Genomic DNA, 26,544 nt, shown 5'->3' on the forward strand with positions numbered 1-26,544 from the left:
TGAAAGCAATTAAAAATTAAAAAAAAAGCTTTCTGAACCTGTTAATAATTTTAGCAATTGTTCTGAGATGGGTTATTCTTATGGAAAGGTAGTCAAGTGGCATAAGTGGATAAAGTGCTAGACCTAGAGTAAGGAACTAGACTCATCTCCCTAAGTTCAAATATGGCCTCAGATAATTACTAACTCCATGAAACTTGCCAGTCACTTAACCCTGTTTGTCTCAATTTCCTCATCTATAAGATGAACTGGAGGAGGAAATGGCAAACTACTTCAGTATCTTTGCCAAGAAAACCCCAAACAGGCTCATAAAGAGTTGTACACAAAATGACTAACCAACAACAAAATTCTTGTGGAAAAAAAGGATGCTAGATGATAAAGATAATCAGATGAATTCAGAATCTGATGGCGAATTTAAAGAGTTCTAGTCCAGCATCATTCAGAACAATAAAGTATATACAGAACTTCTGCTTGTCAATTTAACTAATGTGGTTTTTAAAAAAAATACTGAATATTCTCTGTCACAATAGAGAAGGTATAGCATAAGACAAGATTTTTTTTAATATTTTAAAGGAGATAGAGAATTTGACCCAACATTAACCATCATTTTATTTGACATTTATAAAAAAAACCAGAAGTCTGAAGGACATTGTGCTAAGGGATAAGATTATGAAGCCCTTGTCCTCCATGACCTTACAAATCAGACAGAATAAAACACTTAAAAATAACACAATTCACATAAAATGTGATCAGCTGCACACTAATAAATAATTATTCAGGTGCCATCAATCTTTTATTCTTTTCTTAAATTTAATAATTTCTATATCATAGTTACACAGAAAATTAAGCTAAATGTTCCCGAAGATATTCTTCCTACAACCACAAAGTAGTTGATGTTTTATGTTCATAGGTAAAATACAGTACAATACATTGATACTTCAAGATTTTACACATAAGAGATCAAGGAAAATATTTACCACTGCAAGTCAATTAGAAAACCTCCTCTCCTACTAAAGAAAAGCAATACTTAGAAAAAGAGTCTGGGGGGGGGGGGGAGGGCGGCAAAGTCAAGATGGCAGAGTAGAAGCAGGACTTCCCTGCGGCTCCAGCTTCCACCTTCCCCAATCCATGTAAAAGGGAACTATAAACTTTGGAGCTGCAGAACCCACAAAATGACACAGAGAAGCTAACCTCCCACTGAGGACAGTCCGGCAGGCCAGCAGGAATCAGCCAGCCCAGGGCTCTGAGAGCCTAGTCCAGGCCCCTGTGAGCGGGAGGTTTTAGCCCCAGGGCGGGCCTGACCAGCCACTGGCTGGAGGGACTCCAAAGCACCAGCAGCTGTGGCCCTTTTCAGATTTATCAACACATAGATGTGAAGGACAAAGTGAGAGGTGTGGACTTTTGGGCCAGTAGTTGGGAGAGCTTCAGCTTTTGCCCCCGGGGTGAGAAGCCGCTGAGACGCCCAGCACAGCCAATGCCACGTTGCAGCTTCAGCTCCTGGACTGCAGAGTGCAGGGGGACCAAGCAACCAGCCTGAGGGGTAATCACTCTTGCTTTAACCTGCTTGGATCTAGATTGCAGTCTAGGGTGGAGGTCCTGGGGTGTGTGTCCAGCCTGCCAGAGCATGTGGAGGCCTCAGAAGGCCACCCATCTAATACCTCCAGCAGCTGAGAAAACCCCAGTGTTTGGGACGAAAGCTCCCCTGTCTGGTGGCAGAGTTCTACTGTGGCAAAAAGCCCAGGGGTCAAGTGACTGAGGGGCGACATGATCAGGCAAAGGAAGCAAAGCAAACAGAAGAATCCAACATTAGACTCCTATTTTGTGGACAAAAAGGAGCAAAGTATGGAACAGGAGGAAGACAGTGAAGTCAGAACTCCTGCACCAAAAGCTTCAAAGGAAAATACGAGCTGGTTACAGGCCATAGAGGACCTTAAGAAGCAGATAAAAGAAGTGGAGGAAAAATTGGGAAGAGAAATGAGAACGATGCAAGAAAATTACAAAATGAGAGTCAACAGCCTGACTGAGGAAAATAACACCTTAAAAAACAGAATGTCTCAGTTGGCAAAAGAGGCTCAAAAAGGCAATGAGGAGAGGAATGCCTTAAAAAACTGAATTTGCCAAATGGAAAAAGAATCTCAAAAGCTCAATGAGGAGAATCATTCCCTTGGATTTAGACTGGAGCAAAGGGAACCTAGTGTCTTTAAGAGAAATTAAGATGATGTTAAACAGATCCAAACAAATGAAATAGAAGGCAATGTGAAATATCTCATGGGAAAAACCACTGACCTGGAAAATAGATCCAGGAGAGATAATTTAAAAATTATTGGACTACCTGAAAGCCATGATCAGGGAAAGAACCTAGAAATCATCCTCCAAGAAATTCTCAAGGAAAATTGCCCTGATATTTTAGAACCAGAAGGCAAAACAGAGGTTGAAAGAATCCACCAATCACCTCCTAAAAAAGATCCCAAAAAGAAAACTCCTAGGAATATTATAGCCAGGTTCTGGAATTCCCAGATCAAAGAGAAAATATTACAAGCAGCCAGGAAGAAAGAATTTGAGTATTGTGGAAACACGATCAGTATAACACAGGATCTGGCAGCTTCTACACTGAGGGATCGAAGGGCCTGGAATAGGATATTACGGAGGGCAGAGGAGCTGGGATTAAAACCAAGAATCACCTACCCAGCAAAACTGAGTATCATGTTTCAGGGGAAAATATGGTCATTCAGTGGAATAGAGGATTTTCAAGCATTCTTGATGAAAAAACCAGAGTTGAATAGAAAATTTGACATCCAGATACAAGAAGCAAGAGAAGCTTGAGAAGGTAAACAGGGAAAAGAAATCATAAGCCACTAATCAAAGTTGAACTATTAACATTCCTACATGGAAAAACAATAATTGTAATTGATGAAAATTTTCTCAGTATGAAAATAGTTGAAGGGAATAGAAATAAATATATATATATGTGCATATATATATATAATGTCTATATCAGAGGGTATAAGGGCATATGAATACATGTGTGTATATATGCTTACAGGTATATGTAGATACAGGGCACAGGACCAATTAAATAGAAAGGGATGATACTTAAAAGGGGAAATTAAGAGGTGAGAGAGGAATATAATGAGAGGAGATGGAGAGAGACAGAATGGGGTAAACTCTCTCATAAAGAAGAGGCAAGAGTAAAGGGTTACAATGGAGGGGAAGAATAGGAAGGCAAAAGAGAATGAGTCAACCTTATTCTTACTGAATTTGGCTCAGGGAGGGAATGAAATACACACTAAATAGGGTACCTCACCCTACAGGAGAGTAGGGGGAAGGGGATGAGAGGGGGGATGATGGAAGGGAGGGCAGGCTGGGGGGAGGGAAGTTGGAAGCACCCACTTTTGAAAAGAGGCTGGATCAAAGTAGAGAATTTAACAAGTGGGTGGTGGGATAGGAGGGAGGGAAATATAGTCAGTCTTTTACAATATATCTACTATGTTAATGTTTTGCATTAGCTACACATGTATAATCTATACTGAACTGCTTATCTTCCCAGTAAGGGTGGGTGACAAAGGGAGGAAGGGAATGAATCTGGAATTCAAAGTTTTAAAATCAAATGTTTAAAATTATATATACATATATACTATTATTAATACTATCTTACATGTAATTGGGAAAGAAGATATACAGGCACTGGGGCATAGAGATCCACCATGCCCTACTGGAAAAATCTAAGGGGGTATGGGAGAAGATATGGGAGAGAGCAGATTGGAGGAGGGGATATCCTGTGGGACTGCTATTCTGGGGTGGTGGGCAGGGGAAAAACGGGGAGAAAATTTGTAACTCAAAATCTGGCAGAAATTAATGATGTAAATCAGAAGTTAATAAAGCATTTGAAAAAAGAAAAAAAAAGAAAAAGAGTCTCCCCAATTTTCTGGACGCTACTGAATAGCTACTACCCCCAAGATTTATTATCTCCCCCATTGAGATACTCTAAATTTCTTTCATCAGAAGAACATCTCATGGTTTAGATCAAAATTAGAAATATTTTTAAGAAGCCAAAACACAAACTGTGACAGCTGTGGGAAGATTTAATTGAACTAATATAGTAAACTGGGTGTGGCCTGTAGTTACTTTATACTAGAATTCAGTGTAAGAGCCATTTTTTTATTTTTTTAATTATTTTCCTTCAATCAAATAACTGTAATTAATATACCAAAAGCACAGTACAAACCCTCCATTCTCCCTCACTTCTGACTCCAATCACTTGACTAGTCCTGTCAATTTTATATGAATGAATGAAAAAGGACTTAAGTGTTTGCCATATGAAAAGCACTGTGCTATGCACTGAGGATACAAACAGAAAAATTAGGAACTCACATTCTAATGGGGGAGACAAGGAATATAAGTTTCAGCTGTAAGTCAGACAGAAAGGTCCTTAGCTTGCAATGGAAAAGAAAAAAAATTGTTAATGTATCTTCTTTAATGTTATTTCCACTAACAAAATCACATTCATTTATGACATTGAGAAACATTTACCAGTGCCCAAGACTCTAGCAAAGAAAATTTTCTTTTCTGGTTCTTCAGTAGCAATGCTTGCTGAGGAAGCGGGGGCTGTCGTACCCCTCAGAAACAGTGTCCAGGTTACATCTCCACTGGAGATGTTTTCACCAATGAGGGCAACAGGGCTGGCTGGGCTGGAAGCTGGACCAGTGGTTTGGAAGTATGCTAGCATTTCCAAAATGCCTGAGCTTCCTTGCCCAAGGATAAGCAGGTGGTCAGCAAAGAAGGTAGGCCCCTTCTCCATCAGAATTGCTAGGCTGTGGGGCGGCTAGGTGGCACAGTGAATAGAGCACCAGCCCTGGAGTCAGGAGGACCTAAGTTCAAATCCGGCCTCTGACACTTAACACAAAAACTAGTCGTGTGACCTTGGCTAAGTCATTTAACCCCAACTGCCCTACCTTGCCCCCTCCAAAAAAAAAAAGAATTGCTAGGCTGGTAGTCTGTGAGGTCCCAATACTCTTATTAAGGCTCCAGGGTTCAGAGTCCTGGGTTGTTTCCATCACGGTCTGAGGGAAGGCTGTGGTCAACAGATACAGGGAGGTTTGAGACCTGTCTGATACATGCTCCCTTCTCTCTCCCCCTCAGAGTGTCTGACTGATCAGCATAGGCTTGGTCTGTTTGCCCCTTATACAGCACACATGCACAATACCTCTAGACTCATTCCCTTCTCTAGCCTTGTACAGGCACCACCCTGGTTCAGCTTGATGTTCAGGGGCAGCGTGGTACAGTGCACTGAAAGGGCACTGGACTTAGAAAAGGAGTCAGAGGAGACCCAGGTTTAAATCCTGACACTAGCTTGGCAACTACGAGAAAATCATTTAACCTCTCTGTGCCTCAGATCCTCCATCTCTAAAAACATGGATAATTAGTGCAGTTTTCTCTCACACAATTGTTGTGAGGACTGAATGATAGTATATGACAGAGGAGTCAAACAAATGGTCTAGATAAGTACAGCCAGAACCAGATTAAAACATAATAGGGAAATGCTTAACAAAAGAAATACAGGTGCCCTACCTACGACACAACACTGAAAATGTTCTTCTGGGATTTTCTAAGTCAGAATGTGGCCTCCAGGGACCCATTTCTATTTCAGTTTGACTGCCATAGGACATGTCTTTGCAAACTTCTGGACCTATGCCTTATGAATCATCAGTTATCATCTAGAAGGTTATAACCTCATTGAGAGTAGTAACTCTTGTTCCATCATATTTACAGTGCCTTGTTTAATTTTTGTTGAAGTGAAGCAATTAGAAAAAATGGCATTTAAGAAGTGTTCAAATTTTCATGGTAATAAATATATTGAAAAATAAGATAAATGTATTTAAAGTATAATGAAAAGATAAATATATTTTGTAAAATATACTGCCACCTTAGACAAGTTCATTAACCTACCCTGGCCTCAATTTTCTCAACTGCAAAATGAAAATACATGTACTACTATCCACATAGAGCTGGGAAAAAGTTCTTCAGAAATCTTAAAGCATTGTATAAATGTTCACACATACCAAGAAAAATGCTGAAACACAAAAATAGGAAACAAGAAAAACTGCCTTAGAATTTTAATAATAGTTAGCTGCAACCCCCAAGCTTTATCATCAGGAAGCACAAATTATCCTTCAGAATATATAAGGACAATGTAATTCAATCTAATTAAAAATATAACTGTCGGGGCAGCTAGGTGGTGCAGTGAATAGAGCACTGGCCCTGGAGTCAGGAGGACCATGTGACCTTGGGCAAGTGACAACCCCAATTGCCCTCCAAAAAGCAAAAAAAAAAAAAATATATATATATATATATATGTATATATAACTGTAAACTGCTATAACAAGATGTCAAAACAATATGCCTACCACAGTTCTATGAAGGCAATTAAGTCTTATTTAGTCTAGTCTCTACCTGAGTGCCATGCATATATTAGTTATTTAATACAATTATATTAAGGTTGAATAACACCACCTAGTTTCAAGATTATCAACTGGTGACTTGTCTGTTAAAAAAAAAAAGTAACTGCAATATATACTCTTAAAAAGACAAAAAAGAAACCCATACATATTAAGATTCAACAAATAAAGCCACCCTGGGACTTAAGTATAAATAAGGTCCTTAGGTATCAAAGGAGCCTGATGAAATAAAAATTAATTCTCCAAAGCAAGAAAAAAAGAGAATGAAAAAAGTTGAAACATTTTAGAAAAGCTAGTTTCTTAAATTATAAAAAAAAAAATCCGTAGGCCAACATATTGTGAAGAGTTGCTTTTCATTTCCTTATGAAAGCTTAAGACTATTTTACAGTAATTTCAACAACGGTTGATACAACAAGTGTCCTATCTTCAAACCAAAATAAACTGATGAAGTCCTTGAGAACTTCTCAAGTTTTACTTTTAAAAACAATTCCTTTTAGTCACTTTAGGTATCTTAATGAAAGGAAATTTTGAAAGAATGTATCACACTAATATAAAAGCAGAATAACATTTTGTCACATTTTCATTTCCTAGATTAACAATGACGTGACAAGTAGATAATTTAATCAACTACTTGCTCAGATTGTAGAATTGAATACTAGTTTACCACAGCCTCAACTGGGTGAACATCTTCAAATTATTACTGTGACAGTGAGTGGAAGGAAGAACTGATAAGACGGCAATGAAGTTTAAATGAGGGGAAAGTATCTAAGTATCAAGTTGGGACAAAAAAAAGAATTAAATTTTTTCTTTAACAAAATGAACAAAACAAAGCCATTTTTCCAAACCAAGCAAATATATTTTTGTTCATTTTATATTTCAAGGAAGTGGAAAGTGTGAAATTTACTTATGTGCACAGTACACACAGAAGTTCTCTGAGAAAAAAAATACTTAACAGTACTTTTACTCCAAAAAACTATATGCAAAATTATGTGCAGTATGTTGTAATGGTAATGTAAATATCTTTCCCATCCATTAATAGGCCATGTAATCTGCTTAAGTCACATGGAAGCCTAAGTCACAAGAGTTTGAGTCACATGAAGCCTGTGGCGGAAAGAGCTTGTTGAATGGGTGGAGCAGGAAGGGTGGAGCAGAGCCCAGAGGAAGTTGGTCAGAGTAGTTAGAGTTTAAGGAGAAAATGGAAGCAGGCATCTAGCTGTGAGTATTCATTTGTGCCAAGGCCCTAGCAGGGGGGGAAGGCTTGGGGATGGTGGTGCCCTCTACACTGTTACTGTGTATAGATTTCTTTATGGCTATGATGGATTTAATTTTCTGATGTTGGGCTTCAGCTTTTTGGTGGCTTTTTAAAATAAATGTTTTGGTTTTGTCTTCCATATGGAGAGTGTGTTATATTTTGTGATTCAGAGTTATGCCAGCATATTCATGTGTATGTAAAAAACTTCCTTATAGCAAACTTTCCCCATTATGATTACAAGCTTGATTCCCTGCATATTGCTCTAAAATTTCCTCAAGTCTCGTTTATTCCTGAATATTATGTCCATTCCTCTCAGCTGTCCCCTATTCTCCAGATTAGGGCTTATGGGTTCTCCGAAGACACTTCGGAATCAACAATATTTTATGGCCAAATTAGTTATGGAAATACTATGCTAGATTTACAATTAAATTACTTTATTAGTCATTTTGAACTGAAACCACCTTCTACACTTACATACAACAGATGGATTTTTCAAAACAAAAATGCAAACATATCACATCTATTGTTTTTGTTATTGCTACCTAGATGAGCAACATTCTAATGAAGCATTCTTGATGAATTGTTCCTTGTAAAGTCACTAAAGTAAGCTATTTTTTCTAATGCTACTTAACTAAATTTTTCCACTTGTGAAAGATTTGTAAAAACCTTAACAAAGCTGGTAAAACTTCTAATTAAGATGATTAAAATTAAAGCGTAAATTTACATACAAATTTAAACTTTTAAATCTTTCAATAAGCTTCTAAGAAATTATAACAAATAAAGTAGCAAATATATGCACAAGTTAACTTAAACAGAGCTTATGCATTCTAATGCCTAAGTATTCAGTCTCACAGGGGAAAGACATAGATAAAAATAAAACAATTCCATGTAAACAGCAAAAATTTCACCTAAAAACTTATATCAAATTAAGCATTTAACCTTGCTTTTCACTGTAACACAAAAAAATTGTGCCAAAAACATTCCTAAATAGAAATTCTGAATAGATAAGTTTTTCCAAATTCCTAGCTCCACAGTATATTGCAAATTTAAAAATATACAGTGCATTTACTACACAGTAATACCTATGCTAATGAATATGCCCCAACATCACAAGTTGTTTTCAAAAACCAGAGATAAAAATAATATACAATGTCTAAGAATCCATTACAGAGTTTCAGAAAAGCAGGGGTTATGGTATGAATAGCTTTAAGTGCTAAAGTAGCAACAAATATGTCAGAAAACAAAAGATATACCTGGGATGCTTACAAAATGAGCATCTTAGACTTAGAGCCTTAGACACTACTCAATCCAAACCTCTACCCAAGGTATAAATTCTCCGTACAACATTAAACAAAATTAAAATTTAACAAATATGAATAAAGCACTTATGATGTTACAATATGTAGCTGGACCGACAACTCATAGAGGTAACCTATCAATACGTACAACTTAGATGCTACAGATGGATGATGATTTGGGCCCAGAATTGAACAGGAAGAGAACAGGCTGGAATGCATCTGAGGAAATACACAATTATTTTAATGATCACAAGACTTACTATCCCTGAAACAAAAGCTCATTTTTAACATCAATGTTCTTCTAGAGAAACAGCATGGTACAGTAGAGAGAATGGATCTGAAAGCCAGGAAGACCTGGGGTTCAAGCTCCATCTCTGATACATACTCGTTATGTGACTCCAGATAAATCACTCAACCTCTGAGTGTTCTAAACAGCTAAAAAGGAATGACTATTGGAGTCAAATTCTAGAGAAGCCCAGAGGAATTGTTATCAGGGTTAAAGCTAGAGAGATTCAGCTTAGAATGCTGAGAGAGCTCACCAAAGATTTGCAGGGGTTAAATTATTTTAATTTTGTGCCTTTATTCAACGCAGGGATAGAGATATCAGATTCTGAGATAAGCATTCCTATGGTAAAAATCAAGAGGGCAAAGAATTCTAGGATAGTAGCTATGAAAGCATTTAAATGGCAGACCATTGGTTCAATATAGATAGGAGGGAAGTGAAGTCAGACTGAAGAGTAATAATGGGTCAAGGGACAAAAGGTCATGATGAAGTTAAAGAGCAGAAAAAGTGTGAAGGAGATAGAGGAAGGCCAGAAGGTTACATAGTGGAATTCTAAAACCTCAGACCTTGGGAGATGATGGAGTCTGGAATGGTGTATAGATACAGTAAGATGGGAGAAGGAAATCATTGAACTAAAGAAGGCAAAAGAAGGGACAGCTAAGTGGCTCAATTAATAGAGCATCAGCCCTGGAGTCTGGAGGATCTGAGTTCAAATATGGTCTCAGACACTTAACACAATACCTAGCTGTGTGACCCTGGGCAAGTCACTTAACGCCAACTGCCCTCCAAAAATAAAAAAAAAAAAAACAAGGCAGAAGAATCGTATGGGCAAATTATTAAAAAATTCATCACTATAAGATATCAAAGCCCTTAAGCCTGACAAAAGGAGATGGTATGGAGAACAAGATCAGGAGCTGGATGTCATTAGTCACTGAGAAAAGTGGATATATACCTTTAGGAGGGCACCTAAAGAAAGTAAAGGGTGGAATAAACACCCTGCATAAACTGGCTCAGAACTGTAGCAGGGAAAGTCAATTTGTGTATGTAAAAAGTGTGATATAGGCACTGAATGAACAGATCACTAGACTGATTGACAGTTAGATGGAGTTAGAAAACACACACCTTCTGACAATCAGAGTTCAATAGTATGCCACAGACTAAGAAATGTTGGGAAATACTATACTAGCCTATGCTAACCTATGCCTACACAGCACAGATATACTTAGGTAAAGACTGGTAAGGGCTTGTTAGTGAGGAAAGTTGACATGACTATTTTGTGTAACTAACCTGTTCTAAAATTAACCAAAAGGCTCTTATTTACAAAATAATCATTTTTCCAATTTTTTTTCCCCAATCCAAAATGGAGTAAGAAAATTAAATGTTTAGAATGCACACAAAATCATATTAAAGGGATTAAATGAAATCTAAACTCATTTTCAGTTTAAGAACATTTCTGCCTTAATAATAATGTCTTAATAATAACCAAATTAGTATTTTAATTAGAGATTTAAGGGCAGGAGAGCCAACCACAAGATCAGAGAAAGTCCGGTTCAGGTCTCATCTCCAACAGTCTGGCTATGTGACTATGAGCAAATCACTTACTTTTTCAGTGTTTTAGGCAATTGTCTAAGACTATAAGCAAGCTATAAAGAAGGTAACAGCCTGCATTAGGAGTTCCCTATGTCAATGAAACCATGGGTCCATTCCCTATCATCTTGTATTTTGACAAGCCTTTTACATACATTAAGACTGATATTTATTATCCTCATTTTACATTACTACAACAAAAATCAGTTTTAAAATTCATTCCTGACCATAGGATCAATTAACTTATCTACTTTCATTTAAGTTTATTTTATGTACTTGTTTTCTACAAGTATATTCTGTATGTGTCAGGCAAGTAAAGTGACAAGTCTCAAAAGGAAATTAAACAAGCCGTATTTTTTAAAAACTCTCAGCAGGTATTAATTTTAATAGAACCATCTAAGTATTCCTTCAATCTATTTGTTGTACTCAGTGCTATCAGACACCTATCAATAGGCTAGTAGAAAGAGCTAGTGAAAGGTTTTAATTCTTTGGACAACAGATTAGAAAGAACTTATCAGCAAAATGAGGTAACAACCCTAAGGAGCACCATAATTAGCTAAATTCTACTTACTTGAAACAATTCAAAATGACCTAAATTAGAACGGTTGATTCTGCTGAAAAAGATATTTACAACAGGCAAACTAAACAAATCCTTTTGCACAAGTAAAATGTTTCGGGGGCAGCTAGGTGGTGCAGTGAACAGAACACTGGCCCTAGAGTCAGGAGGACTTGAGTTCAAATTTGGCCTCAGACACTTAACACTCACCATGTGACCTTGGGCAAGTCACTTAACCCCAATTGCCCAGCCTTCCCCCCCTCCAAAAAGCACCCTAGAGTCAGGAGGACTTGAGTTCAAATTCGGCCTCAGACACTTAACACTTACTCGCTGTGTGACCTTGGGCAAGTTACTTAACCCCAATTGCCCAGCCTTCCCTGCTCCAAAAAGCAAAAAAAAATAAAATAAAATGTTTCTATAAGGCCTATGGTATCTAATGGTTTTCTAATTCTCTTAGCTATTTGTATCTAAGTGGTTTATAAAGTGATTTTCTAGTTCTTAAGCCAGGGCACAATTCATATGAAGTTGAGCACACCAGGGAGAATGTCAAATTCTTAATATTCTGATAAAAATATCTGAACAGAAAATTTTTATGAATCATTTTGGGGGAGCAAAGATATTGCGTTATCAGCTGTGATTTCAAGCTTACCCGTATCTGCTCAGTAGAACTACTGCTCAGCTCATCACCAGATTCAGAATCATGATGAATCCTTTCTGAACCTTCGCCAGCCGAATCACAGGACTGTTCATGAGAAAAGCTGGTTTTCTCTATGTCAATGAATTCTGGACCTGAAAAGTGACCAAATAAGTGTGTCCTAGTCTGGCTGGAAATCTTAGGAGACTGAGAGTCACTGTTAAATTTTCCATTGCTGGGGACAAAGTCTAGATTGACAGTCTGACCTGGACTACTATTTGGTCCAAAATTCTGATTAGCATCACGAACCAGACCTGTTACATGAATGGATGATGACTTCCCAAAACTTGAAAGCTCAGGTGATTTATTCACATTTTCTGTAGATTTCTGAATCATTTTTGTTGAATTATTTAACAGTCCAACTGCAGGTTTAACAGGTGGCATTAGTGCTTTGCGACCAACTTCTTTAACATACTGTGCTGGAACATAAAAAGCCTTGGAATTCTCATCTGGTTTGACTTGCCACCAGTCATCATTGGTCTTTTTCACCAAGATATACCGTTCTCCTTGTTTTATTATAATCTTTTTGTCCTTTGCTTCATATTCATAATCATACTCCACTTCAATATATACTTGTCCTGGAATGGTCCTCCCGCCTCTGTCAGCCATTTTTTCTTCAGTATCATTCACCTCTCCAGAAAAAAGGCACACACATTATGACTTCTAGAGGTCTGGGCTCAGGAAGGCTGTTTTTGTTTTAAAAGAGAATGGGGGGGGAAAGTTAGTATAGTTTAGCAAACACAAAAGCATATCATAATTCAATTCACTTAATGAATGATGTATAATTATCTCAAACTCCAGAAACGTAAAAAGTTAAATATATGTTTCTGTGTAACATATAAATATACATTACACACTATATCATGATGTAACTATATTTTCAAACTACATTTTATACCTCTGTATACGTAGAGAACTAAGAAAAGCCAGAAGATAAGCTAACCACTTGGAATACAGGGTATCATGTTCTGAGAGAAAAAGGAATAGTAGAAGTGATTCTTAACTTTTTTCTGTGTGGTGCACCCTTTTGGAAGTCTGATGAAGTCTATGGATCCCTTCTCAGACTAGTGTTCTTAAATGTTTAAAAAAAAAAACACATTGGATTTCAAAGGAAACCAATTACACTGAAATAGTTATCAAAATATTAAAAAAAAAAGTTCACAAACCCCAGGTTAAGAACTCCTACAATAGAGTATTATAAGACTGACCATCTTAAGACTCTTCCAATATGATCCTGGAAATAAAAAGAATGGAGAGGGGACTTGGGATTATGATCACACCCCAAATCCTAAAGTTGGAACATAGTCTCCATGTTTTTGGATAAAAACATTTGGCATTTATTGTTGCTTTCTTTCCAAGAAGAATGAGGACACGAGTGTCTTTCGAAAGAATGATCTGCTATGGATTATACACATATTAAGCTTCTTAATATAACCAAGCAAAGATCAGCACTACTATTAAAAGAGAAAAAAGAGGAAAATTGTTCAATTTACTTGGTTGTCCCCCTCTGGAGGACTCCTTCAAAACTTTTTGGACATATTTATATACATATGTAAACTCCCAACCAATGGCAAGTTGTTTTCTGCTAGAAAATATTAGAGGCTTTCCATGGAAAAAACCTGTCAGTTATACTGCTAAACTGGCTTCAGAAATCTAATATTCATTCTTCTTTTCACACTAGTTCTAATATATGTGTTAAAATGAAATATTCAAATAGTGATTAAAGACTGTTGTCACTGCTGGTCTTTGAGATAATCCCAAACTATAACACTACAATCCAAATCAATTCAAGGGTTTCAGGAACCCCTCAGAGAAATCCAATGGTCCTATAGAATCTAAGAACTATATAGGAACAAGTTTTCCTTTTTCAACACATTCATCTACCACTTAATTTAATCACTATAGCCAAGTCACCTTTCTAAGCTAACATACAAAAAGATATGAAGCAATCCATATTTGTTCACTATTATATCTAACACTGATGTCAGTAAAAAGATTTCAAGAACATTAAAACAATATATTATTGTTCTTTAGGTATATGATGTTAACTATGGGAAAGAAATGGAAAAAAATACAAATTTTTTAAACTATCCAAAGTATGCCAACTTTTCACATGCCCACAGAGTTTTTAATCTAAAGTGATCATTAGGTATTTTATTACATACTGTACAGGATATTAAGTTCTGAACCTGTAAAAAGAAATCTTATGCTCTTCCAGTGGGTGGAATGGCAACAGTACATGAGGTTATGATTCTAATGTTCCTACTGACAAAATTCATTTACTACATGCTAACATTTAGTAAATACTCATAAAGAAACCAAAGTGAAGATATGTGACCTGCCCAAAGATCTAAGAACAGATTACAACATTTGACCTTGCATATTTATATTCTTTCCTTAACTGGGTTTTTTTTTTTCAGATTCATTCAAAAAGTAACATGCCTGTTACCATTACTCCATCCATCAATGCTCCTTGAATATCTTTATCAACAACCCTGAGCATACCGACAAGGCACTTGGCATATATCCCTAAGTTGGATCAAAGTCTTGCAGCTTTCAATTGTGAATACACACAGTTCCACCCCTAGTTCCCTAAAAGGCTTTAACTGGTACTGCTGTTCAGTCATTTCTGTCATGTCGGACTGTGACCCCATTTGGGGTTTTCTTGGCAAATATATTGGGAGTAGTTTGTCATTTCCTTCTCCAGATCATTTTACACATGAGGAAACTGAGGCAAAAATGACTTGGCTGGGGTCACACCACGAGTAAGGGTCTGAGGCTGAATTTGAACTCAGGCTTCATGAGTCTTCCTGACTCCAGGCTACACCACCTAACTGCCCCTTAAGTAGTCTATATACACCAAATTGTGCCCAAAAGGTTTGAAATGATACACAAAGAAGAACTATATCTCTGGATGATATCAATCACTTTAACTTAACTGATTAAGAGGTTCTTTCTTCTATGGTGAGCATTAGAACATGGCATTGAAAAATGTTTTGTCCTACCATTTTTCTTTATGCACCACCATCAGGACCCAGGTCTGTCCCTCCAAAAAAATCTCTGAAGCATACTGATACAAGGATATTTGGCCTGACAAAAAAGTTCAAATTGGTCTTTGTGTGAACCAGCAATTTTCTTTTCTTCTTGAGCCCAGTTATTAGCTGTTGTTTGCAAACACACTAACTTTTTCCACCTAAGTTGTTGCAAGGGAAAACAATGTTCTAAGTAACAAAATCATAGAAATTTGGAGTTGAAAGGAAGTTTAGATATCATCTAAGCCAAGCCCTAAATTATACAGAAAAAATTTCCTTCCCAAAGGTCAGTTCGCCTAAGGCGGACACCCAAGCCAGCTACCTCTTCATTTCCCACAGTTGCACTCCTTTGGATTTCACCATGTCCCCCACACTGAGAACTTGCACTTAGCACAATGCCTGCCACATAGCAAGCACCTAGTAAATGCTTACTCTTTTCCTTCCTAACCTTTGAAACAAACAATATGGTTCTAAGTTTTGTACGGGTCTTCTCCCCCCATCAACAGCCTCCCCAAGACTGATGCTAATATACAAAAGTCACAATCCTCCCCTCACCCCAGGAAAAAAGGTTCCTACTTACAATGAGATTTTTAAACTGTAGAAACAAATGGAAGGGGCTTTTATGTATTGTATTCTTCACTCTAAATCAATTAATCAGCAAGTGTTTATTTAGTATTTACTATATTCAAGGCACATAGTAAGCTCTGGGGATATGAAGTCAAAAGCTCCTGCCCCCAAGGACCTTACATAAAAAAGTATATTTTTTTCATAAAAATTATACTAGACTTACTGATTTCATTCTCTGTCAATGCTAGGGTGTAGTCAATTTGGCTTTCACATGTCTACATAATTCAAGCAATTTGTAATAAGGAATTCCTTTTCAATGCTAGCACTGAAGAACTCAATGATATTTGGCTTTTTTGTTTACAAAGCACTTTCAACACTGTTAGGAGATCAACAGTGTTATTCTCATCCACATTTTACAGATGAGAAAACTGAGGCTTTTAGAAGGTTAAATGACTGACTCAAAGTCACATAACTAATGTCAGATCAGGAATTTGAACCAAAATGTCCTGACTCATTTTCTACTATACCATGACACCTAAAGCAGCAATCTTTCCCTCTTCAGATCCATTGTACAGAACCAGTATCCCCAATAGCAGAGATAACCCACAATAGTTGGCCTCTCTTGACTCTTCTGTTTGCATTTCAAAGTTCGAATTCAGATCTGGTCATTTCATCAGAAATGACTGATGTTCTCTATTCCATTATAGGTCCTTCCCCATCACTACCACAGGTTTATAATGAGTTTTATAGAATAAATTATATTGGGTAAGATCATATTTCTTGACTCTTAGAATATTATATTCCAAGTTCCCCTCTTGTTCACAGCAGATGCTGTCGGGTTTTATGTGATCCTGATAGTAGTGAGATGAGAACCAGAAGGAGAGTGACTAGCAGAGAAACAGCTTCACACGAGCTAGATTGTTCCTTTTTTTGGAGGGAGGAAAGTAGGGCAATTAGGGTTAAGTGACTTGCCCAAGGTCACATGGATAGTTAAGTGTTATGTGTCTGAGGCCGGAATTGAACTCAGGTCCTCCTGACTCCAGGGCTGGTGCTCTATTCACCATGCCACCTAGCTGCCCCCAGATTGTTCTTGAAGGCAACAAGGATGTCAGAGCTGTGAGCTGCCCTGAACATACCAGTCTTTCAAACTCAGTGCCTCCTTGCTAGGTTTCTCTATGTGTGTTCCCACTCTCTCCCACTGACACTATGTATATTGGTAGGAGGGTATGACCCAGATTTATGTGACTTATGATGCTTTATTACTGCATTTGACATATATCAAGTAATTGTGTCATTATAATTATTCTAGATATTAGCCTTAACATTAAGCACATGTTTTATGTTCAAGAATTAATGGCATCTAATATATATGTCAAAATACTTATTGTTCTTTTTATAGCAGCAAAGAACAGGAAACAGAGTAGATGTCCTTCAACTGGGAAACAGTTAAATTATGGTAGATGAACTGTAAGAAAACAGTGAATATGATGAATACAGAATGTTATGATGATACACAATGATTACAACAACATAAACAGAAAGAATGCAAATCACAAACCAATCAAAAATGAATGCTGCAAATTACAAAGAATAATCATGACCTCAAAGGGGATATATGAGATGTCCCATATTTATTCCTTTGCAGAGGTGAGAGGTCCACAAGTGTGGAATACTGAATCTATTTTCAGAATTTTTTGAAGTATATTGATGGGTAGGAACAAGAGAATCATTAATACTAAGGCCTCAATTGTTTGGGCTTGAGAAGTCAGGTGACAAAGATCAAAGGAAGAGATAGATAAGAGGCAGAAGAAAAAGCAAAGATGACGATAGATGATGAGTTCCAAAATCTAAAAATAATACACTTACTTGAGTAGGAGCAAAAAAAGTACAGAGGACGATTTTGGTTCTTAAACATAGAGGACATCAACATTGCTTATCTTTACAAAAATTCTGTCTGATCTCATGTAATCATAATTTTTAGGGATAGGGGCTGGACCAGTGACTTCATTTATATATGGAATTCCTTGATAAGGAAACCTCTCTACCAGCGCAGGTTGGCACTTTTTCTGTAATGGACTGTTTTAAAAGATTTGTGAGGTTAAGCAACTGGCTCGGAGTCCCAAAGCCAATAATGTATCAGTCACGTTTTTCCTGGTCCCAAGGCCAGATATCAACCCATTATGCTATACTGCTTCTTTAATTTAAAAAAAAAAATACAATTTTTGTTAAATCAAATATATAAAACTGTTGCTTCTTGATTTAGTTCTAGTCTTCTTTCAAATTATGCTGAGCACTAATTCTTTCACAGCCACAAATGTTCGCCAATGGAGTGACTCAGTATTTTTCTCTGTAAGACCACATTTCCCTTTAATATCCAAACATATCTTGTACTCACCAACACCTTCCATTCCCACACCCACATTCATCTCCCATACTCACAACTGTCAAAAATCCAATTGCTATTATAATGTTTTGCAAAACTACCTAAACTGTCTATATTTCAGTCCCATCATCCCCAAAGCACTACCTATCTACAACACTTCAAAAAGGATCATTCCTGGCACCTTGCTTTTTAAAAGTAGCTTTTAAACCTATTCATGCTGGTTTTATCCTTTATCAATAATTCAGTGCTTACCATGTGCCAAACTATGCTAAATGTAGAAAGCAAAAACAGTCAATGCCTTCAAAGAGCTCACATTCTAGTGGGAGTATGCAACAGGTAAATAACTATGTACCTATAAGATACATACAAAGTAGGTGGAAGTGATTAGAAAAGGGGGACACTGGAAGCTACAAGGATTGGTAAAGGCATCCTAGGGAACTAGGTGGTGTGGATAGAGTGCCAGACCTGAAGTTAGAAAAACTCATCTTTCTGAGTTCAAATCTGGCCTCAGATACTTACTAGCTATGTGACCTTGAGCAAGTCACTTAACCCTGTTTACCTCAGTTCCTCATCTGTAGCTGGAGAAGGAAATGACAAACCACTCCAGTATCTTCCCCAAGAAAACCCCAAATGTGGTCACAAAGCGTCAGGTACACTGAAAATTATGAACAACAATAACAAAAGGCCTGCTACAGCAGACAGGCCTTGAGCTGAGTTTTGAAAGAAGCCAGAAAAACTAAGAGTGCGAGGTGAGGAGGGAGAAAGGCATGAGAAAAAAGCCTAGAAAAACTACAGAGAGGGAACATAGAGAGTCCTGTGTGAAGAACAGCAAGCAGACCAATATAGCTTGACTGAACTGTACATGGAGAGAATTAAAGTGGAAGAAGGCACCTGGTTGCAAAGAGCTTTACATGACTTTATTTTTTATTCTAAAGATAACAGTGAGTTAATGAACTGGAGTTTTTCAACTAGAGGGGTGACACGGCCAGACCTACACTTTAGAAAATAAATCTTAGCAGCTGAGTGAAAGATGGAGTTAGAGTGGAAGAGTCTTGAGTCAGAAATGTGATCAATTAAAAGACTGCTAGATGATAATAATAATAGAGATGAGGTGACGAGGACCTGAACTAGAGTGGTGGCTATGTGAGTAGAGAAAGGAGTCAGTCAGACTGGACAGATGGACTGAGGGAAGGTGGTAGTGTGAGACCTGGGCTCCCAGTTTCCTATGCTTTCTTCTTCCCCTCTCTGGAGGCCTAGAGGCCATGATAAGAATGAAAAACTAGATTAAGGGGGATGAGAGGCAGAGGTTGAAGTAGAATGACAATAGATTATGATCTGATAAAGGAATTTCAGAATTCATGAACTGAAGTGTGAAATACTTGCAGGTGATAGCAACCTGAAGGATTTGACCATTTCTGTGTCTAGCTGTGGAATCACTAGAATTAATAAACAGAGGAAATGAACAGTTAGGATGTTTTCAGGAATATCATTATGAATGCGAGTATGAGGGCCAGAGGTGGTAAGGAGGGAAAAGCCTGTGAGTCAGGCACAGAACTTATTGAGGAAAGATGGAAGTGGTGTCCTAGAGGTCGGCAGACAACTGCTTGACTGGGTGATAAAAATGGACTAAATGAATCTCAAAGGAAGAAAAGTTACTTAGTAATGGTAGTAGAAGGATAGCTTGGAAGTGACAATGAGGAACAAGGAGGATTCTGATTTCCCAACATAAGCAATGAGTCTGAGGGTGAGGAAAAGTTCAATAGACTGATGGGGAAGCTGGATCATGAGGACAAGATCAAGTCTCAAGGACTGACAGAAGACAGTCATTAATATCTAGAGCTCAACACTGCCCCCCCATATTTGTAACAACTAAACATACATTCTACAAACTGTTCATACTAGGTTTAGCAGGAAAAAAATGAACAGGCAAAAGGCTAAATTTTTTTTTAAAGACTGAATACTAAAAATCTATATGATATATCATTTTAGAATCTAAGTTGGCCAGGAATCAGTTACATTTGCAACCTCTTCAGCATTCATTGTTCATTCAACAAACAGCAGTCTACTATATGCAAGGGCAAAAGTACAACACTTCCTGCCTACCTTCAAGTGGTTTATACTCTCCTAAGAACATAGGCAGAGGTCAAGTTAACACAAAATATACACAAATTAATTGGGAAGGGGGAATGGAAGGCAGTAATAATTAGGAGTAAATGAATCAACAAAGATGCAAATGTTTTTCTTCTTTTGTTTTTTAGTAGGGGAAAAAGAAAAATGGAGAACTAGCCATAGGTTGTCATATAAAAAGGAAAGAAAAGAGTCATTGAAGCATTTTTAAAAGACATAAAAGAAAACTGAAGGAAGTTTAGAAGAAAACACAGACAAGCAGGTCAGTTTTGCAAGTTAACATGCTGAATTTACTGTATACGTTTTTAAAAGCTATATATAATAGAAATTTCCATTTTCACATGTAATCCTCTTTTCTTTTCTACTTCACATATGGAAATGTCTTTTTTTGTAGTCATTAAATTCAGAAGAAAAAAAATTAAAGAAATAAAGAAGGAAGGAAGGAAGGAAAGAAGGAAAGAAAGACATATATTGAGCCAAGCCATGAAGGAAGCTAGATATTCTAGCAGCAGGGACTGTCTTATGCCTCTTTTTGTATCCCCAGAGCTTAGCACCATGCCTGGACATACAGAAGGTGACTAATAAAGGCTTACTGACTGACTGATAAGAGCCAGAAGTGAAGACAGATGATGACAGAATAAAGAATGTCCTACATTGGGAACACCAACTAGGGCAGCTTGGCTGGAAAAAAAGAATGTGTGAGGAGGAGGAGGAGTATGAAATCAGTCTAGATGAAAAGGTCAAGAGTCAAACTGTGAAGGCTTTCAATGCCAAACGGAGAATTCTGTTATATCCTTCAGACAACAGACATTGAAGCAGGAAGTGGCATGGTCAGACCAACGCTTTGGGAATACCAATTTGGCAGCTGTTTGGAGAATGGATTGGAGATCTAAGAGCCTAAAAACAGGAGACCGAAAAGGAAAGAACTGACATAGTCTGGGAAAGAAATGAGGAGGGGCTAAACCAGACTGATAGTAAAGTGGAGAGAAGAGGACAAATTGAAGAGATATAATATAGGATCAACAAGACACTGACATGCTGATCTGCAGTCATATCATGGACACTCAAATAGTAAGCAAATTCTAGGACTCAGAAAATAAAGGAACAATAACTTTTTTAAAACAACATACTCTAAAGATTAAACCCTTCTACCCCCAAATCCACCCTTTCTCCAAATTTACCTTTTTCTGTCAAAGGCACAACCAGTCAACCAGATTTGCAACCTGAGAGTCATTCTTGACTCTCCCCTTCTCCCTCAGGTCCCATATCCAATCAGGCGCCAACTCTACAGCATCTCTCTCTGTCCCCTTCTCTCCACACATATGGCACTACCCTCTCACCTAGACTTACAAAAGTTTCCTAACTGTCTCCTCTGCTTCTAGTCTCTTCCCTCTCCAATCCTTCCTCCACAGAATCACCAAATTAATATTCCTATATATACAAGTCAGATTGTGTCAACTAGTTTAACACAAGTTAAATCTATTATTTATGCAGAAGAATGTCCTCCAAGATCAAAGTGCTTATCTTCTGTTACATAATACAAACTACCACCCCAAATGATAGTATATCTAAGCATACATGTTTATTTAATAAACACTAAACCGAACACTTATCTTTCCCCTCAAGTCCTTCCCTTTTCCTCATTTTCCTATTGTCGTACCGGGCACCACCTTCCTCCCAGTCATCCAGGCTCACAATCTAGTCCCAAAGTGTCAACTCCTTATTCTCTCTCACCCTCCCCCCCAATCCAATTAATTTTCAAGCCTGCTCATTCTAATTCCATCACATCACTTATGTACTCTCCTCTGACACTGCCACCACCTTGGGGCAGTCCCTCGGCACCTCACTCTGCACTGCTGCCAGTGTCTTCTAGCTGTGTGATCTGGGCAAGTCACTTTCTCTCTCTCAGACTGTTGCCTCATCTGTAAAATGGGAATAATAAAAGCACCTACCTCCCAGGCTTGCTGTGAGGGTCAAATGAGATAGCGATTGTAAATCACTTAGCACAGTGCCTGGCATGTACTAATAATTATATAAATGTTAGCTATTAATTCCCTGTCACAAATGTCTTCCCACTTTAGTTCTTCCTCCATTCAATTGTTAAATTGGTCTTCCTAAAGCACAGGTCTGACCATGTCACCTCACTATTCAATCAACTCTAGTGATTCCCCATCACCCACCTCCAAGATCAAATATAGAATCTGGCATTCAGAGCCCTTCATAACTTGACCCCCTCCTACTTTTTTTTTTTTTGCTTTTTGGAGGGCAATTGGGGTTAAGTGACTTGCCCAAGGTCACATGGCTAGTTTTTGTATTAAGTGTCTGAGGCCAGATTTGAACTCAGGTCCTCCTGACTCCTGGGCCAGTGCTCTATTCACTGTGCCACCTAGCTACCCCACCCCCTCTTACTTTTCCAAGTTTTTTGAGATGTACTCTGCCCCATAGGCCATGTGTTCCAGGCACAATGACCTCTTTGAAGCTCCTCCATATGACACTCCATCTCCCAACTCTAGCTATCCCCTGGGCCTGGAATGCTCTTCCTCCTTCTTAGCCTCCTTGGTTTTCCTCAAGTCCCAATGGAAATGATATCTTCAACAAGAAACCTTTCTTGATCCTCCCTAATACTATTTTCTCCCCTCTCTTGTTTATGTCTAATTTATCCTGTCTGTATTTTGTTTGTACATAGCTGTTTGCATTTGTCTCCCCATTATAGACTTTATAGTCTATATTATACTATACAGTTTACTATATAGTATGTATACACACACACACTATACATTATAGACACTATAGAAATTATAGCTCTTTGACAGCAGAGAATGATGTTTGCCTTTCTTTGGCAAAAAGGTAAGAAATTATGTTGGGCATTCATCATCCTTTATTCTTAAAGAGGATCAATTTTACATCACAATGTTGGGGTTAATGTACATTATGTCCAACTGTGGTTGATCAGACCAATATGAACTGAGAAGGATATACCAGAGGTTGGGCACAAATAGCCTGTATGTTGGACATTTTAAGGACCCTTTATCTTGGAACTCAATGACACTTATCACCATAGTTGGTCTGTCAGGTTCCCCCCACATGCTGGAGAGGAGGGTGTGTGTGGAGAGTGAGAAGTATGACAGTGTAGAGACATTGGAATAGCTTTCTCCTCTATAGTCAAAGAAAATCTTTGGCTGTGTATATCCCTTTTGGTTTCTGGAACTTATCAATCTATATAGCTGTGTTGTTGAAATGAACTAAGAGATGCATAGCCTCTTATAAAGTGTATATATACTGCCAAAACAGAGCTTGAGGAGTACAAGTCTCCATGATTCTTTATGCTTACAGTCTACTGAGCTGAAAATTTGTTAACACTTTACCATGCCAAGTAAGTGAACACAAAATAAACTAAGTAAAAGTGAACATATTATACAATTCTGCTTCATTCCACTGGTAACAGAAAATCAATTGTGCTGGTCTATGCACTAAGGACCCAAAATATCATGGAGAAAGAAAGGATAGGGTACTCTTACTGATCTTGAACATCAGAAGATGTGGATTTGCCTTCTAGTTCTAATACTTATTAGCTGTCACCTCTAGCAACTCACATTTTGCACTTCTTTCCCCATCTGTAAAATTTTAAGACTTGAACTATCTCATAAGAGCATAAGGAAGTGGCTATCTCATAAAGAGCATAAGCACTTTACAAATCTTACAGTGCTATATAAACTGTTACCATTATCAATAAAGGTTTATTGAAACTAATCATCCGATAAACTTTACACTGAGGGTCTTAGATGCTTCAAAGGAAGTTAAAAGAAAAAGTTAATTTATAGATAGGGGTCCAATGTAGTGGCACAGAACTCTGTGGTACCTACTCTGCTGGGCAAACTTGAGGCTGGTGGATTGCTCAAGTCAAGTTCTGAGTTGCAGGAGGGATAAAATCAATCACTAAATTCAGCACCAATATAAGTGAGCCCCATGGAGCAGTCAAAAAAAAATGGAGTAGGTCAAAGCTTCCATGCCAATTAATTCTAGAACTTCCAGCATGGGAACAAATGGATATCCAGTCTCAAAAATAAACAAATGAATGAATATATGAATAATTCCTAGACTTATCAATGACCAAGGGAGTACCTCTACCCCTTCTTTGCAGAGAGAGGGGGATTATGGACATGGAACATGTCAGGCTTGTATTGGTTAATCTTACTGAAATGTTTTTCCCCTTCTTTTTATTTTTTAAATGCAAGAGAATACTTTGTTATGAGGAATGGCTCTCAGGGATAGTGGGGAGGAATATAATGGTAAATGTAACTGACAATGTAAAAAAAATTATTTTAACAAAAATTAAATTGTGTTCACTAAAATCTGAGGAAGCAGTGAAGTTAACACATTCTTGAAGGTTTTTTTTAATAAAACGATTATAATTTTTAAGACTAAATGTTTAAGGATAATATTCAGTTATCTGAAAAAAATTAACTTATAAAATTAAATAGTTCATTCCCCAATAATGTCGGATACGCAAAACATTACTGTTAGACTGAGATATAATTATCTTTCTTCTCAAATGTTTAAATACACAGAATATCACAACAAAGCCTCAGGTATTTAGGCTTCTAGAATTATTTAAGACCTGAAAGTAGCCAGAAAAGTTCAGGGGGAGGAGGAGATCCCCGATCCCAAGCAGCAGATAATCAAGAGAGCCGAGAAAAGCCAAAGACTAGATTACACCTGATCTGTGATTCTGTGATCATTCACTTTGTCAGATAGTTAGATATAAGTGCTTTGACTGGCCATCATTCTCTATAAGAGCATGTTTGGGATATTGTTTGTTTAGGAAAAAAAAAGCCAAGAATCCCAGGAAAACATGTTTCTTGACTCCAGGAAACAAGTGACAAGGAAACAAAGCAGAAAGAAGGGGTAAAAGAAATCAGTGGAATTCAACAGCAATGCTTAGCAGCTGGTGCGTGGGGAGAAGCAACAATTGGAAGAGGTGCCTGGGCCAGCAAAGAGGAGACCACCTGATGGTAGACTAGGTGGCAGCAATGACAAACAGCAATGGAAGGGCAGAACACAAATGAAGAGATCATAAGAGGCAGGAACACTAAAAATAAAGAGCAAAGAACAGCAAATGGAGAAGAAATAGGACAGCAGAGACCAGCAGGAATGAGGTAAGGGTACATCGAAGAGAGACTCACAGCAAAGACACAGAACCTGGCCTAGAATCTTGGGTGGAGGGGAGAGGTAACAGAAAGCTACACCCAGAGTACCACAAGATGAGGTTTTATTGTAATAAGGCTACAAAGGCCATAAGAAAGTGTATATCTGGATTTCTAATGCTGTATTAATGATCATATTTTTCCCCAAAAAAGCTAAGTTTAGTAGCATGATTTAAATATACCCTGCTTCCAAAAAGTGATTTATGCTGACAAATACTGAGGTTCCATTTTTTAATTTCTCTGACCCAACAAATTTGCTCCCTGTCCCCCAACCTCATTCTCTGAAGCTATGCATCCTCAAAACATATGGAGTCTGTAAAAAGATCTCTTGCTGTTCAGTTGTATCCAAGTCTTCATCACCCTGTGAACCATACTGTTCATGGGGTTTTCTTGGTAAAGATACTAGAGTGGTTTGCCATTTCCTTCTCCAGCAGATTAAGGTAAATAGAGGTTAAGTGACTTGCCCAGGGTCAAACTACTAGTTAGTCTCTGAGTTCAAATTTGAACTCAGGTCTTCCTGACTCCACCCCCAGCACCCTATTCAACAAATAACTAGCTGCCTGAAAAGACTGCTTCAGTTCATCATCTCAATCCTCAAACCATATAACCCAACACTACCCCTATATAAAAACCCCAACAACAAAGAATACGTCTTCCCAAATGGTGATTAACTTCTAGAAGCTAATTGGGCAAGTTTCTAGCGCTGGGAGAGTACACCATTTTCGTTTTTGCTATAACTGCTTGTCCACAATAACTATGTTTCATAAGATGTAACAAGTACAAAATTACTTCAAAGCTATTATTTAAAAAAATCAACAACTTCCACCTAAAAGTCTAAGTTGATACACACAGCCTTTATGATTTGCAAAGCACTTTACATAAGTTAACTCATTTGATCCTCAAAAGCAGATGTTATCCCCACTTTACAGATGAGGAAACTGAGGCTATGGGAAGTTAAATGATTTGCCCAGGTGATATGAAGTCACCGTGCTACCTAGGGCTGATCTTAAACTGCTAACATTACAGCCCTACTAAAGTTGTCTATTATCTTTTATGTGTGTGTAGATAGATAGATAGATAGATAGATAGATAGATAGATAGATAGATAG

General features: G+C 37.7%; 1 protein-coding gene across 11 annotated transcripts in view; it reads right to left on the reverse strand.

The window, feature by feature from the left end:
• ARHGAP12 (Rho GTPase activating protein 12) overlaps positions 1-26,544 on the reverse strand; it is a 164,180-nt gene that overhangs the window by 102,344 nt on the left and 35,292 nt on the right. For all 11 annotated transcript variants that reach the window (XM_069086451.1, XM_069086458.1, XM_069086457.1 and 8 more), the window contains exon 2: positions 12,078-12,808. In XM_069086451.1, coding sequence (XP_068942552.1) covers positions 12,078-12,731 — 654 coding nt within the window. In that variant the 5' untranslated portion in view covers positions 12,732-12,808. The remainder of the gene's footprint in view (positions 1-12,077; positions 12,809-26,544) is intronic.

This window comes from Petaurus breviceps, unplaced genomic scaffold (genome assembly GCF_028583685.1).
Source record: "Petaurus breviceps papuanus isolate PSGF00001 unplaced genomic scaffold, PetGlider_PUasm1.0 178, whole genome shotgun sequence".
In the NCBI taxonomy this organism is placed as follows: domain Eukaryota; kingdom Metazoa; phylum Chordata; class Mammalia; order Diprotodontia; family Petauridae; genus Petaurus; species Petaurus breviceps.